The sequence below is a fragment of the Canis lupus genome, chromosome 29 (genome assembly GCF_048164855.1).
Source record: "Canis lupus baileyi chromosome 29, mCanLup2.hap1, whole genome shotgun sequence".
In the NCBI taxonomy this organism is placed as follows: domain Eukaryota; kingdom Metazoa; phylum Chordata; class Mammalia; order Carnivora; family Canidae; genus Canis; species Canis lupus.
Genome location: NC_132866.1, coordinates 269,016 through 284,199, shown reverse-complemented (window position 1 = coordinate 284,199; position 15,184 = coordinate 269,016). Strand labels below are relative to the sequence as shown.

At 65.7% G+C, this 15,184-nt stretch overlaps 2 protein-coding genes across 8 annotated transcripts; both read right to left on the bottom strand.

Moving 5' to 3' along the window:
- Nucleotides 1–846: 846 nt before the first annotated feature.
- FUOM (fucose mutarotase) lies at nt 847–4,406 on the bottom strand. 6 transcript variants are annotated; one of them, XM_072804780.1, is made up of 6 exons: nt 4,281–4,406; nt 3,825–3,893; nt 2,183–2,323; nt 1,940–2,038; nt 1,306–1,379; nt 847–1,088 (listed from the first exon to the last, which is right to left on the bottom strand). In XM_072804780.1, the coding sequence occupies exons 1-5, from the start codon at nt 4,363–4,365 to the stop codon at nt 1,342–1,344; spliced, it is 432 nt and encodes a 143-aa protein (XP_072660881.1). In that variant the 5' UTR covers nt 4,366–4,406; the 3' UTR covers nt 847–1,088; nt 1,306–1,341. The 6 variants fall into 6 exon arrangements, with proteins under 6 accessions (XP_072660881.1, XP_072660879.1, XP_072660878.1 ...); XM_072804778.1 differs by having other exon boundaries at nt 2,253–2,323; XM_072804777.1 differs by lacking the exon at nt 1,306–1,379.
- A 2,958-nt stretch (nt 4,407–7,364) lies between these two features.
- Nucleotides 7,365–15,184, bottom strand: ECHS1 (enoyl-CoA hydratase, short chain 1). Of its 2 annotated transcripts, none has more exons than XR_012020360.1 (8): nt 15,043–15,162; nt 13,331–13,528; nt 12,440–12,944; nt 12,065–12,307; nt 10,922–11,026; nt 10,359–10,478; nt 8,743–8,810; nt 7,365–7,867 (listed from the first exon to the last, which is right to left on the bottom strand). XR_012020360.1 is itself a non-coding variant. In XM_072804767.1 (8 exons), exons 1-8 carry the CDS (start codon nt 15,128–15,130, stop codon nt 7,802–7,804), a joined length of 873 nt encoding a protein of 290 aa, XP_072660868.1. In that variant the 5' UTR covers nt 15,131–15,184; the 3' UTR covers nt 7,365–7,801. The 2 variants fall into 2 exon arrangements, 1 of the variants encoding a protein (XP_072660868.1); XM_072804767.1 differs by having other exon boundaries at nt 12,065–12,164; nt 12,817–12,944; nt 15,043–15,184.

Sequence of the window (15,184 nt, the reverse complement as noted above, 5' to 3'; positions counted from 1 at the left end):
GTATAGTTTAGAACACGTCACTCAAGCCTCAGTAAGGCCGTTCAGAGGCGTCTGTGTGGCGGAAGTGGCCGTGGGCTCAGGGTGCCGAGGGTAGGCCCTGCAGGGACCAGGGCACGGTTCCCTCCCCAGGCTGAGCCCCGAGCTCAGCCCAGCGGGCCTGTCTGCCCCCCACGACCTCCGGGACACCAGGACACCAGCCCTGGTCCCAAACACGGGAGCCAGCGGCCCGGGAGCCCCGTTCACGCCCGCGCCAGCACCCACGAGGCCGGAGGAAGGCCTGGAGGGGAGGGGAGGCTTGGGGGAGACCCTGGGGTCCAGAGTAGGGGTGGCGGGTGCTCCCACCCAAGACCAGCCCGAGCCCCAGCCCACTGCCACCCTCGTGCCACCTTCAGGCGGGCTGGCCTGCGCCTATGGGGTCGGGGGGCCCCCCCGGGCCGGTACCACCCCCTCCCCCTGCCATTTCCCAGGACCCGGAGGCTCCTGGTGTTGAGGAGGCAAGAGCCCCGCAGACGGAGCAGAGCCCAGCCCCCAGGGGAGCGGCCCCCTCGCCACCATCTGCCACCACCTGCCCTCCCGCCTGGTCTCCTCCAGGACAACCCGAGCATCCCCAGCCCGGGGGCTCCACCCGCTGCCAGGGCTCCCGAGGGGGCAGTCACGCCCCCCCCGCCCCCCGGCCTCTGTGGGGGTTGCAGGCCCGTGAGCTCTCGCTCCAAACCCAGGGGCCTGCTCAGAGTCAGGCCACCCAAACCTGCAGGGCGGGGGTGGGGGGAGGCCTCCTTCCCCCCTGGTGATGGGGGGGTCGTCGGAGGGGCCAACGGCTCCCCTGTGCGCAGCACCACACAGGCCTTTGTGAGGATGCGGCTGTTGTTGAAACCTTCACCTCACTGCCGTAAATCGGGTGACCCGGGTCCCCGGCGGTCCCCCCACCCCCGCCCGGCCCCCTGGACCGTGCAGCTAGGCGGGGGCGGGGCCAGTGCTCTGTGGTCGGGCTCAGGCATCCAGCTGCGTCTCTGGGCCCGGTGGTCTAGGGCGCATCCAGGGCCAGCACCCCCTTCCTGAGGATGAGGTTTCCGTAGAGAGCCGTCTCCCTGCGGGAGGGGCGGAGCTGAGCACCACGGCCGGCCCCCCCACGACCACTCCTGCCCCCCGCCACGGGGGTAGTCCAGGAACTAGTCCTCAGGCAAATCCCTTGACAACCCCGTTCCCAGTGGGGCCTCTAGTGTCAGCTGGGGCAGGGGCCGAGGGGGGCAGGGGAGCGCCCCAATCCACCCTGACCCGCAGGACCCCGCAGGACCCCGCACTCACCCAGTTGCTACCACGGCAAAAGCCTTCTTGGCGCGCTCATAAAACGCAAACCTCTCTACCGTGGCCAGGGCGCCCTGGAGGCACAAGGGGTGCGAGGGCCTTGCTCAGAGGACCTCGGGGCCCAGCGGGCGCAGGGGCACGAGAGGCAGGGCCGCTCAGGGCCTCCCTTCTCGGTCTCCCGGCTGGGGTCCCAAGGGTGCTCAGCCTGTGAGCGGGGGGGACTGGACGGGCAGGGACACGGGGGGCGGTGGTGGCCAGCGGCCTGGGGCCCCGTGTCCCTCGGAGTTGGCACGAGGGCCCCTCCTGCCCCCCTGCCCTTCAGGTGGGTCCTGCCCGAGATGTGCCAGTGGGAGGTCCCGGGAGGGCAAGTGCATCCCCTCGCACAGCCTCGGGCCAGGGATACCCCGCGGCCCCTGGCCCCGCTCGGTCACCTGGGCCGGGCGAGGGACCTCAGGCAAGGACCGGATTGCAACCCGAGAGGGCAGGAGGCTGGGGGCAGCCCCATCCCCAGGGTTACTCTTCCGGGAAGGCTGGGACAAGTGCAGGGGGGTGTGGGGCCCCGCCTTTGGCTCCTCCCAGCCTCAGAGGAGGGGCAGAGGGTCCCGAGGGCCTTCCCGGCGGGGCTGCACCTCACCCCGCAGCCGGCCCCCGACAGGATGGACTGGTAGGTCCCCCACACGGGAGTCTGAAGGCCCCTCTTCCTGTCGCTGGGCACCAGCTCCATGACGGCAGCCTAGGGAAGGAGGGGGTGGCTCTGGCCTATGCATCCGGCTGCCCTGGGCACTTCCAGCCCCCACCCCGCTGGGTGACAGCTCAGGGCTCCTCTGACCGGGACAGGGCCCTCTGGGGACACATGCCACCCTTCAAGCAAGTGGACCTTCTGGGGCCTGAGGAAGCAGAGACCGAGGCCCAGACCGGGGAGGGGCGGTGGGGTGACGGGCGCTCACTGGGCTCTCCACGTAGGTGTCCAGGGGCAGCAGCTGCAGCACGGCCTCCAGCAGCGGTGGGATGCCCAGGCCTGAGGGCGGAGTGTCACCTCAGGTCACGCAGCCGTCCCTGCCCGCCAGCAGTGCACCCGCCCTCCCGGGCCGCGCATGCCCTTTGCCCCGGGCCCCAAGCCCCAAGCCAGCCAGCAGGGATGGACTTGGGCCGGGACAGAGCAGGGGCTGCCGGCCTGGCGACACTTGCCGGGGTCGCACTGGCACCACCCTGCCCTGGCCACAGCGCCTGAGGCTGCACTGCCCGTGGGCTCGCCCTTCCACCCCCCTCACCGGGCAAACCTCAACACTCGCCAGCAAGGGCACCTGGGCCCCTTCCCTGACCCCAGGACTCCCCCCGTGACCCCTGAGCTGCCACCTGTACCCTGGGGCTCTGGGAAGAGGCTGTTCTTGCCCCAGTCTGCCCCCAGACCCGTCCCACTGGTCCCCAAGGTCCCTGCTCCCCGGTAAAGCGGGTTTCTGACTGTTAAAGGAACTTCCGCTGCTTGTGCAACGCTGACAACTGCTTGTGCAGAGCTGGTGACAGCCCGTTGGGATCTCACGAGCCTGCTGCCCTGAGCGCGTTCTCTTCTGCCTTTTTCCCGGCTTTTCTCTGCGGTCAGGCTCGTACCTGGCTCCGACTCCTACCGGCTTGTTTCCCTCTAACACGCAGGGCGTGTGGGTCACGTGGCAGCTGGGCCGTCCCCTGTCCCCCAGCATTCCGGCCTTTCCCTTGTCCCCTCCTCCTTGGGGAGGAAAGCATGTTGGGGCACCTGGCCCCCAGCGTAAGCTGAGGCCCGGCTGGCTCTTCTTCCGCAGGGAGTGGAAGCCATGGCCACTGGGTCGGGGGCCAGCAGCCGGCGAACGGGCCTCAGACCACTGGTCGGCTCTGCCCACAGGGGCTGCTTGACTCTACACCTCACATCTCCGTGCCTCAGTGGCCTCAGTTTTGCAGGGAGGGTCGTGTCGCCGCTCCTGGCACCGCTGAGGGCGGGGAGCCAGCCAGGCCCGGCCTTAGCCCACTGCAGCCAGGTAGGAAGGACAGGGCAGGACAGGTGCTCTCACGCCAGCCCCTACTCCTGGTACTCACTCTGCTACTGCCTTCTTGGTGGAGACCCGGCCCCAGGCCCCCCAGCCAAGCCTTCTGCGCTCCCCCCCCCCCCGCCCCCCCGTCCCCGCCGGGTCTCCCCAGGGCCAGAGGGTCTCAGACACAGAGCACGTGGGCACCTGGAGCCTGGGAGGTGAGGTCACCAGTACTGGGATTTCTACAGCAGAGCAAAAGCCGAACACGTGACCTGGGGCGTGGGGGCCAGGGGTGCACCTGTGCTCAGCCAGCCAACAGGCCTCTGGGCCTCAGTTTCCCCACTTGCAAGAAGTTACCGAGAGGTGTCTGAGCCGGAGCAGGAGGCCCAAGGTCACCCCTCCTCGGGGCCCGCACTGGGATGCCCTGCCCTGGGTCGCTGAGGGTGCGGGGCCGCGGCTGGGGTGGGGGCAGGGCGGGGCACCTGGGGAGCCGGGACCGCCGCGCCCCGGGGCGCTCACCGTCAGCGCGGAGCTCCTCGGGGCCGCACTTGCATATGGAGGACGTGGGGAAGTTCACATCTGCGAGCACTGAAGGGCCGGCCGGGCCGTGAGACGCCCCCCGGGCCCCCAGCCCCTCCCACCGCGGGCCGCAGACCACGCCCCCGCCCCTCCCCCTCCCTCAGGGCAGAGGGAGTCTCCAGGGCGGGAGGAGCTGCAGGTGTCCCCAGGGCGCGGGTGGAGAGAGCCCCCCCCAGGGATCCGCCCCCGGGGGCCGCCGTCCTGACCGCGGGGCTGACCTCGGCCTGGGCGGGGCTGGGGGTGGGGCAGCAGGGGGAGCCCGGGGCGGCCAGAGCAAGGCCTCCACCCCGGACCCGGCTCCTCCCGGTCCCCAGCGGGGCGTGGGGCGGTGGGGGCCCGCGCGCGGCTCGCCGGGTCTGCCCGGGGGTGGGGTCCCGAGGCCCGGTCCCCGCTCACCGATCTCGTCTCCGTGCCCCATGCGCGCCAGGGCGTAGAGCAGCTCCGGGGAGAGCAGCGCGGGGACGCCCTTTAGCACCACCATGGTCCCGGGGCCTGGCGGGGCGGGGCCTCGGGAAGGGGGCGGGGCCTGCGCTCGGGGCGGGGCCTCGGGAAGGGGCGGGGCCTGCACTCGGGGCGTGGCCTCGGGAAGGGGCGGGGCCTGCGGCCGGGGGCGGGGCGGCGGAGTAGAGGGTCCCCCCGCCGCGCCCGGAGGACTGGACGCCCCGAGGACCGCGGCCGCGACTCGCAGGCTGACCAGGGCTGGGGCGACCACCGGCCCGGCCTCTCCGGCATCTTCCTGGGCCCCGCGTCCCTCGCCGGGTCCAAGACCGCAGCGCCCCGAGCTCCCCGCTGCCGCCCCCGCCCCCCCTCACTGCCGCCCCAGCCCGCCGGGTCCCCGGTCGCTGGGTGAGGGTGGCCAGACCCCGACTTCTTCGGCTAGCACTGTTCGCAGGACACCCGTGGGCCTGCTCTGGGGGACAGGCAGGAGCGTCCTCTGGGCCAGGCAGGTGTGCCAGGAGCACCTGGTGGGGGGTCTCCACCTGGTCTCCCAGGCGCCGGGACCCCTCGGTGCAGAGTGGGGTGCAGCTTCCCAGCGCGGGACGGCAGTGACCTGACTGCCCTTCCTCCTCAGGACCGGATCTTCCCATCCCCCACCCACCAAGATGGGGTGTCTGGCGGGGAGGGGGGGGAGGGAGGGTGTGGTGGGCCTGGATCCACCCCACTTTCCCTTGAACAGGGGGAGCACCTTGCCTCCAGCTGCCAGGGTCTCTGCCGGCTTGGCCCTTGTCCCTGGAGACTGGACTCTGGGTGCCCGGCTCCCTCCTTAAGCTCTTCAGAGCCAGGCCCCGGGCACACGGGCACACTGCTCTCCTGGTCAGGTGCCACCACCATCCACTGCACTCCCTGCGGGAAGATGCCCACCCTGGGCTGCACGGCACAGCGCCCCTGTTCAGGCCCCGATCCTGGTTGAGTGTAGCAGATTCTCCGGAAGCCGTGGGCAGCCCTGTCGGGGCACCGGGCACTGAGATGGGGCCTGTTCCCTTCCCTTGAACCAGGTGGGCCTTCGCTGGGAATGGTGCTGCCTGGCTTCTGAGTTAGGTCATAAGGGCAGCACGGCTTCCTCCTCATCTTCTCCCTCCTCAGGACTTGTCCCGGGAACCCGGGCGCGGCATTGGCAGGAAGCCCAGGGCACAGAGCCTCCCTGTGCACGTGGTGGCCTTGGCCCCAGGTAGGCCCCACTGGTGCAGCACCAAGCACCAGACGAGTGAGCGAGGTCCCGGACATAGCGCAGTGACGAGCTGACCCACTGTGGTGCGTCTGGGTTCCTGACCCACACAGCCTGCCCGATGCCAGAGGCTCCTGGGCCCTGCCGACACTGCCCTTGGCCTTCCAATCCCTCTCGCACACTCAGGCTGGAGGCAGACAGCGGTGCGGGTACCCACGCGTGTGCTCACCCGTGCAGGGGACAGTCCCACCCAGAGCCGTGGCCGGGCTGTCTCCCTCTGGAGCCCGCCTTCCTCCGCTTCCTTCCCGAATGGACTCATGGCCGGTGGTCGGTGCTGTTGTTGTGACCCCCAGCCCTGCGCTGACATGAGATGCTGGGTGGCCTGGCCACTCCTGGGAAGGTTTTTTTTTTTTCTTCCTGGTAAGGTTTTATACACCAAAGACAACAAAGCCACACCAAAACCTGATGAGAATCAAGATGCCCGTTTTACTGCTGGGCCTTGAGGAGCCCTGCTGGCCGAGGGAGCCAGCTGGGAGCCAGCCTGGGATCTAGCAGGGCCGGGAACACAGGGCCTTGGGCTGGCCCCGCTGGGCAAGATGGGACCAGGAGCTGTGCAGGGAACGGGGAGGGAAGGCCAGCAGGCCCTGCACCTGGGCCACCCAGGCAGCATAGGTGAGAAGGCGAGGTTTCGGCTCTAAAAACAAATCAGAATCCCAAACAACATGGAGCCAGCGGTCCATTAACTCCGAGGGGGTGGAGCTTCCATATGGGGCTGTGGCCCTCGGGACAGTCCTGCTCAGGGTTGTCAGCAATGCCATCTGTCTCCCGCAGCAAATGGCACTGAGCCTCTTGGCCGTCCTGCTGGGCACCAGGGCCCACCCAATGCCTTGGAGACTGTGCGTTCCAGGGTCTGCCCTGGTTCTGATCCAGGTCTCGGCATTTAAGCAAACACCCTGGGGGCCCCCTGGGTGGCTCAGCAGTTGAGTGTCGCCTTTGGTTCAGGGCGTGACTCCAGAGTCCCAGGACCGAGTCTCACGACGGGCTCCCCGCATGGAGCCTGCTTTTCCCTCTGCCTGTGTCTCTGCCTCATTCTCTATCATAAATGAATACATCTTCAAATATAAAAAAAAAAAAGGAAGGGGATCCCTGGGTGGCTCAGAGGTTCAGCGCCTGCCTTTGGCCTGGGGAGCGATCCCGGAGTCCCGGGATCGGGTCTCGCATCAGGCTCCCTGCATGGAGCCTGCAGACTGTGTCTGCCTGTGTCTCTGCCTCTCTCTCTATCATAAATGAATAAATCTTTAAAAAAAAAAAAAAAAAAAAGGAAAAAGGTAAAAGAAATGCAGATGCGCAATTCTGTTTTCATAAAAAGAGCACTGAGCCATGTCGGTGTATGCAGGTGCGTGTGTGTGCATGTGTATACACAGAAGCACCTAGAAAGCTACGTTCCAGTTAACGGCGGTTACCCTAGGAGTGTGCCGGGTGACTTACTTTCTGGACTTCCCTTCCGTTTGACCGTTGTCACACAATGACAAAAGTCTGAAGAGCGACGTGGCGTCTGCTTACGAGGAGAGGCACAGCGTGATTTCCGTCCGCTGCATGCCAGTGGCGCCCTCCTCCGAGTTTCACATTCACGGGCTGCGAAGCTGCACAGCGACCGGGGGGGACGCGCGTCCATCTCAACACGGCAGGCTGTACGGAGTGAGTCTGGCATCGAAATATCTCAGTCCCTAAAGTCAAGTGAAAACTTACACACACCACTGAGGGCTCACCAGCAGGATTTTTTTTTAGGGTTATTTATTTGACAGAGAGAGAGAGAGAGAGAGAGAGAGAGAGCGCTCAAGTGTGCACATGAGTGTGGGGAGGAGCAGACGGAGGGTCTGAAGCCGACTCCCCACCAAGCAGGGAGCCCGATGCAGGGCTCAGCCCCACGACCCTGAGATCATGACCTGGGCTCAGTGCCGGCCACGTAACCAACTGCGCTGCCCAAGCTCCCCTCGTAAGAATTTGTGTGTGTGTGTGTGTGAGAATTTTTGATTAAGAATCTGCTCAGTCAGAATGAGAACAGGCTCCAGACACGGAGTCTCAGGACCGCCGGGTGAAGACCGCCCCCACTCAGGAGAGCGAGAGCCCCGTGCGTCAGAGACTGCGTGCCGCCTACAGGGCCCTTTACTAGAGAATTTATTTGCTTCTAAGACCGTCAGACCGTAATTCCTGTCTTCGAGTCGAGGGTTCAAGGCAGAGGCGGAGGCGCTCACTGGTCTTTGAAGCTGGCCTTTCTCTTTTCCACAAACGCGGTCATCCCTTCCTTCCGGTCTTCCTGGTGGGAGAAGGAAAATAGGCAGAGATGGACGTTCCCGGTTTCCTACGGGCGGAGGCGCGGGCTCGGCCCGTTCTGGGTTTGCTCTCGGTCTGCTGGGCTCCTCTGACAGATTCCCAGGGTGGGGAGGGTCCTGCCCCGGGACTGCCTGCGCACCTGCACACGGCCTGGAACCCCGGCCACCGGAGCCCCCAGGGGTGATCATCCAAGAACCACCGCTTCGTGTGTCAAACTCTCACCCAGGGAGCCTCAGACGCACTTGTTTGGGCCGTTCACTAATTCGCTCCCTGGGTTTAGTGCGGTCCGCGTGGAGGACCATCCTGAGCGCCACAGAGCAGGACACAGGCGTGCAAGCCCTAGCCCTACACCTTCCCTGCGCGCACGCACGAGCGTGCACATGGTCACACGCACGCCTTCACTTCCTCGAGGGCCACGGCCGTTTCCAAGCTCCCATAAAACACACCTGTCTAGGACTCTAATCGCGGCAGGTGGGTTTCAACACCTGTTACTAGAAGGACTGCCTCTCGCTTACTGTCAAATCCTGCAGGACACTGTTCTGAAGCCTCAGAACACAGCATTAGATACATTCCAACTCCACGCCAAGTCGTTGGAACGATCTAGAAAATTACGGCAGATGGATTGCCTTTAAATACAGGAGGCTGCCGTTTAAGGGCGCGATTCCTGATTCCTGAGACCTTGGTCAAGGATGTAACGCTTCATACTTTGGGCAGTTATTTGCTAATTGTGCTCGTGGGCAGGACGCATCTGATCCAGCTGCGGGGCGGCAGACAACTCATTTACCGCAGCCCTACGGGGACCTCCCCGGCGCGCTCTCTGGCTGGGCCCCGCGTCCATCCACCCCGACGCTCACTCACAGTAGCGAAAGTCGCGTAGAAGAGCTTCTTCTCCAGCCTGTTTCCCTCCGTTAGCGTCATTTCAAAAGCTGAAAAGAAATCCCTTAGGTTATGACCCAGGGGCAGATGTGGGAACAGACAACTCTTCATGGGGACAGGAAACACTCCCCACTGACCCAATCAGCCTCGATTTTGTCGTGATATTGTGACCTACACAGTCGCCTACGAAGACCCCCCCCCGCCCGCCCCCTGCCCCCGGCTTCCCGCCGGCGGCCCCACAGGAGAGGAACAAGGAATGGAGTCAAGAGTGCGACGGCCAACTCTGTGCAAGCACAAGAGGACTGGAGGGCCAAGAGAATCACATACTACTTATTAGTTTTTAAAATGTTATGTTGAGAGAAACTGTGAGCGTGTACAAGCAGGCGCAGGGGCAGCGCGAGGGGCACAGTCACAAGCAGACCCCCGCTGAGCACGGAGCTGGAGCTGGAGCTCGGCTCCCGACCTGACATCACGACCTGAGCCAGGAGTCAGATGCTCTGTGGGCTGAGCCACCCAGGTGCCCCCCCAGAATTACATATATTTTAAAAAGCATTAAAAAATGAGAATGAAGGGGCAGCCCGGGGGGCTCAGCAGTTTAGCGCTGCCTTCAGCCCAGGGCGTGATCCTGGAGACCTGAGATCGAGTCCTGCGTCAGGCTCCCTGCATGGAGCCCGCTTCTCCCTCTGCCTGTGTCTCTGCCTGTCTTTCTTCTCATGAATAAATAAATAAAATTAAAAAGAAAATGAGAATGAAGGATGAAAACCGTAAAAAACGTTGTGCCATAACAGAGTCCTGGGCAGGCAGGGCACTGTGGCCCCGGGAAGGCGAAGTGGTGTCCCTGGCTGAGCACCTGGACGGACAGCAGGCGCCTGGACAGCACAAGCAGCGGGGGCCGCCTCCGCGTGAGCTAACTGCTCATTCTGTGGGGACGCATCACCCACGGCGGCTCAGCCAAGGCCAGCAGCCCGGGGGGCCCGCCCGCCTCCCTGCAGAGGAGCCGCAGACCCGAGCGCCCGGCTCACAGCTCCCCAGCTCGCAGCCCCCCGGCAGGCAGTGGCGAGCAAGCCGGCAGCTGACCCCAGTGCCGAGGACAGCAGGCTCCGTGAAGACACAAGGATGCTCAGTGGGGCCAGAGCTGCCCTGCTGGTAGGGCGGATGGAGAGTCCGGGGCAACAAGGAGCAGCCTGCACTGTCCGCGGTCACCCGGGTGTCCCATGAGCCTGTGCCGCCCGCCAGGCTGCCCCACGGCAGGCACAACCATTGGCCGAGGACGGGGTATCGTCTGCCAGGTCCCGGGACGTGCACTGGGTTTCCCGGGAGCCCGGCTGGCTTTCCTTCAGGGACCGTCCTGGCCTCCCGGCCATTTCCCTGCACCCCTGCACCCCTGTCCCTCTGCCCCGCAGGCTGGCTCCTTCCCTGGGTCCTGATACCAAGGACGCTCGGAACATTTCAGGACAACGTGTGACGCAGCAAACAAAACCCAGGACTCCACCAAGAGCCAGAACCCCACCATCAAGAGTCCAGGGCCAGTTAGGACGCGAATCTGGACTCCCGGCTGTGGGGCTCCTGTGCCGTCGGGCCCTCGGAGCTTCTCCTACCTGCGTTCACGGACTCCTTGGCCATTGCTGTTACGATCTTAGAATTGCTGGCAATTTTCTCCGCACACCGGATGGCTTCTTCAACCAAGGTCTCCACGGGAAAAATTTTGCTCACGAGACCTAAAACACACACAGGCGGGCGCCAAGAGGAAGCAGCACTGGTGGTGCCCGAGTCACGGTGCGGCTCTAGAGCTGGGGCTGTGCGGTGCTAACAAGGGGCCGCAGAGTCCCCGAGTGGGGCCACCAGGCTCCTACAGACACGTCAACAGGGAGGAAGGGCGGTCAGCCAGGGGCTGGGAAAGGGTATGTGGGCGGAGGGTCTTGGGGATCCCCCACCACTGACCTGGGTGGGGAACCGGGATGGTTTTATCAGGACTCTAAGCACACGTCTACTTTAGCTGCTCTCGTGTCTGTGCGGTGTCCCAAGTAAAACACAGTCAGCCATCCCTGGGTTCTCAGGACACCTGAGATCACCGTGCTCGTTGCCTGTGGGTGTAGCCCCCCACCCCTGCCTCCACTCGGCTCCCCGTGAGGGTGGCTCGTGGGGTGGCCCTGGCCCGCACCTGCTTGCTTGGCATCCTGGGCAGAGATCCGGTCACCGGTGAGGACCATCTCCATGGCCAGCGACTTTCCAACAGCGCGGGTCAGTCTCTGGGTGCCCCCTGCACCTGCAGAGGTAGACGGCCACAGGTCACAGTCAGCTCCCGGCCAGCGCATGCCAAGATGACACGGACACACCTGCAGCCAGCTCCGAGGGGCAGGAGGGGCCCGCTGGGTGGGGCAGGCGGGCAGCAAGGAGGCAGCCCACGAAACCTCAGGGGGGCTCCTTTCCACAGGGAGGGCTGGCACATCGGGGCCCGGCAGCTCAGAGCCTGGCCCGGCCCAGCCTGGGGGGCAGCAAGGGCTCTGCCCCCCGGCCGCCCTGGGCGTGGCCTGTCCCCGAGCTCCCGTCCTTGCTGCCCCCGCCTCCTGCGGACCCGACGCCCTGTGGCAGGAACACCAGCAGTCTGCCCTGTCATCTGCCCCACAGTGAAGCCTGGGCCGCCCCGTGAGCTAAGGGACCACCTGAGGGGGACCCACAATCCAACAGACCCAGGTGCTGCCTCAAGGAGGAGGAGGCCGTGCGCACGGACGGGAAGAGCCCAGCACCCAGCAGAGCTCATGCAGGGCTTTGCTCACCCTCAGCCGACCCCAGACGCCCCTCCTGACCTCACCGCGCTCAGCAGATGTCCTGGGCCCCGGGCTCCACATGCAGGCCAGAGACCCAGGAGCCAGAAGCCTGGAGTCCTCATCAGTGGCCCCATTTGCCCACAGCTCCCCTCACCCGCCTCGTGGGGATGGGATTCCCTGCTCTGCGGAACCCCAGGTCACCAGCAGGAATCACTGCAGTTGTAATGCAGTGGGTGGCCCAGCCCTTCCCAACAGCGTCCGATAAGGGACCAGGCGGTCATCAGGGAGCCCGCACAGCCCCAAGGCCCCGGGGCCACTCTCGGAGCGTTGTGTCCCCTGGGGCTTAGTGTGCTGGTCAGCTCAAGGGGCAGAGGGCACAGCCAGGTGGCCGCCTGGCCGGCGCTCAGGGGACAGCCCAGGTCCCTCGCCAGGTGCAAGCTGCAGACTTCTGTCTATTACCGGAAACGCCCAAAAGCTCCCAAGGCTCTGGAGAATGGACCTGGAGACCTTACGCCAGAGACGTCGTCACTCTTTACCTGGGATGGTTCCTAGCAGGATCTCCGGCTGTGCAAACTGGGCTTTCTCTCCAGCATAAATAATGTCACACATCATAGCGAGTTCACAGCCGCCACCAAGCTGCAAAACACGAGGGCCCGCCAGGCGCCAGTCAGAAATTCAGTCCATTTGCTTACTTGAATTTGCAGTTAAGATGGACACGGCCCAGAGCGTAGCAGAGATTAGCACGGAGACGCGAGGTGAGTTAGCCACGAGGGCCGACGCTGACGCTTCCCTCTGTGAAGCGCCCATGTCACATTCTTTGAGCTCTGGGGTCCCGCAGTCTCTGCGGGGCCGTGGGGCTCGACGGCAGCCAGAGTCCGTGAACCAGCAGGCACCACTGTGGTCCAGTGAACCTGACGGGCTGGCCTCGCCTCACCCCCACGGAGCTTCATTAAAGGATCAGGAGCTGAGCTGCCCTCGGCTTCACTACGATCGACCCAGGGCCTCTGAGGGTCCACGAGCCCAGAGACCCTGACGCCACACAGAGCACTCGATGGCAGCAGAAGAGGTGAGCCTGCGGGTGCGGCGGCCTACAGCCTAGCGGAGGGGAGACGTTCCCAGGAGTCATGGAGGCTGTGGGGAGGGGCTTTCCCAACAACGGAGTGGGAAGCCAGCAGCGGGACAGCCGCCACGAAAGCTGTGCCACAGCGCGTCCTCCCTGCACTTCCGGGGTTTGCAGTGACACTCGGCAGGAGCGGCGTGCGGAGAGGGGACTTGGTCTGACACTCACAGCGTAGCCGTTGACGGCAGCTATGACCGGCTTCTTGACCTGGGCAAGTTGGTCCCAGTGGCTCAAGAACTTGCTCGAGTAACAGTCCTGGAACGTTTGGTTCTGCATTTCCTTGATATCAGCTCCAGCTGGAGAGAGGAAAGGAGGTCCCGGTTGCCAGAGAGCAGAGACCCCGCTACAGCTGCACCCCCGGCCCGCAGGGAGCCATGAGTGTGCAGTGTGTAGGCTCCGGGGGCCGCTGGGAACGGCCACCTGCACGGAGCTCGACAGCTGGGACAGCAGGACAGGGCCTGGACTCGGACGGCGAGGCTTATTCACCAGGCACGGACCGAGCGTCAAGGACCCGAATCCTCTGGACGCACTGAGTTTGCTGGCACAGCACACGTTAGACGGGCAGAGCGGCTCTCCGAGCGGGACCTGGCTCCGTTTACACTTCAGGTTTAAACTCCAGGCTGCTCACGCCGCCGCCCGCCCCTCGCACGCCTGGGTGACCAGCGCCACGCCGCCCACGCACCTGCAAACGCCTTCTCCCCGCCCGTGAGGACGATGGCCCCCACGGCCGGGTCCTTCTCGAAGGCCTCCAGGGCCTGGTTGAGCTCCATCATCAGCCCATTGCAGAGCGCGTTGAGTGCTTTGGGGCGGTTCAGCTGGATCAACCCCACGTTGCTGTTCTTCCCCTTCTTCTCCGTGATGATGTACTGGAAGTCAGCACCTGGGGGAAGAAAGCATTTCCACCCGTGTAGGCATCGGAGCAGTGGAATTTACCCGTCAGCAGACAGAGTGACCCCGACCCCAGTCCTCGGGGAGCAGTGCACAGCTCTCAGCCTCGTGGGTGGCCTTTGCCCCAGCACCTACTTCCACACAAATGTGAGCAAGTCTACCCTGTGACTCAGCAGGAACGAGGGATGGGGACATAGGTTCCTTCCCCCTGGGAGGAATGGCAGCTGGGGGAGAGGACGGAGTGGGAGGCGCACACCGCTGAAGGGTGACTGCCTCGGCCCAGACAGGAGGGGTGACCTGCGAGGCCGCAGGTGGGTGTCTGCCCGGTGGCCTAAGGAGCACAGCGCCCCCCTGGGGGTCTGGTGGGGAGGGACTCAGCAGAAGGGCTAAGCAGGCGCGCTCCGCAGCCCAGGAAACGATTGCTGACCGCAGGTCAGGACCCACAAAGCAGCTCATCACAGGAACTGAGGGTAACGCCAACATGCCCTGGTAGCCGGGCAGCGAGTGGGTGCCTGGGTGAGGGAAGGAGCTGCAGGGACACCCCTACCCCAGCTCAGGGAGGGCCGAGTCCCCAAGGAGCACTGCGGCCCTGGCCTGAGGGCTGAGTGGACAGGTCCGGCCAGCTGGGGCAGGGAGAGTCTGAACAGACTCGGGAACAGCAGCAGGCGGGAGGGACGCGCTGCGCACAGAGCACAGGACCTCTGCCAGCTCCCAGGCCCCACCTGCACCGCCTCCGTCAGTCCCGTAAGTCCTGCAGGATTTTACCAACAACCAGACTGAAACGACCAGAGCACTTGGTCCTAGCACTTGGTTGTGAGTCCCCCAGAGCTTGGCAGAGTGAGGCAGCAGGTGCTGGCAGGGGTGCCCAGCGGGACAGCAGAGGGGCGGGGCGGGCCCTGGGAGGAGCCTGGGCGCTGATGGGCTCGGGCTGGAGGAGGGCGAGGTGGGGGCGGTGGAGGAGGAGTGAGGTCCAGGGGTGGGGGTGGAGGAGGGGCGAGGTCCCGGGGTCCGGCAGGAGGAGGGGCGATGTCCGGGGGGTCCGGGGGTCGGGGTGGAGAAAGGGGTGAGGTCCTGGGGGTCGGAGTGGAGGAGGGCGAGGTCCAGGGGTTGGGGTGGAGGAGGGGTGAGGTCGGGGGGTCTGGCCGGAGGAGGGGTGAGGTCGGGGGGTCGGAGGGGTGAGGTCGGGGGGTCCGGCAGGAGGAGGGATGAGGTCGGGGGGTCGCGGTGGAGGAGGGGTGAGGTCGGGGGGTCCGGCCGGAGGAGAGGTGAGGTCCGGGGTCGGGGTGGAGGAGGGGTGAGGTCGGGGGTCGGGGTGGAGGAGGGGTGAGGTGGGGGGGTTCAGGGTGGAGGAGGGGTGAGGTCGGGGGTCTGGCCGGAGGAGGGGTGAGGTCGGGGGGTCGCGGTGGAGGAGGGGTGAGGTCGGGGGTCCGGCCGGCGGAGGGGTGGGGTCCGGGGCGGGGGCGCGGCGGCGGCGTCAGCCCCCAGCGGCCTCAGCCCCCCGCTCACCGGAGGCGAAGCGGCGCAGGGCGGCGCAGCGGGGCTGGGGGCGCAGCGGGCCGCGGACGAGGGGCAGCAGGACGCGCAGGGCAGCCATGATCCGCGAGGACTGCTCGCCCGCCCCGCCCCGCCCCGCCCCGCGGAGCCGCCC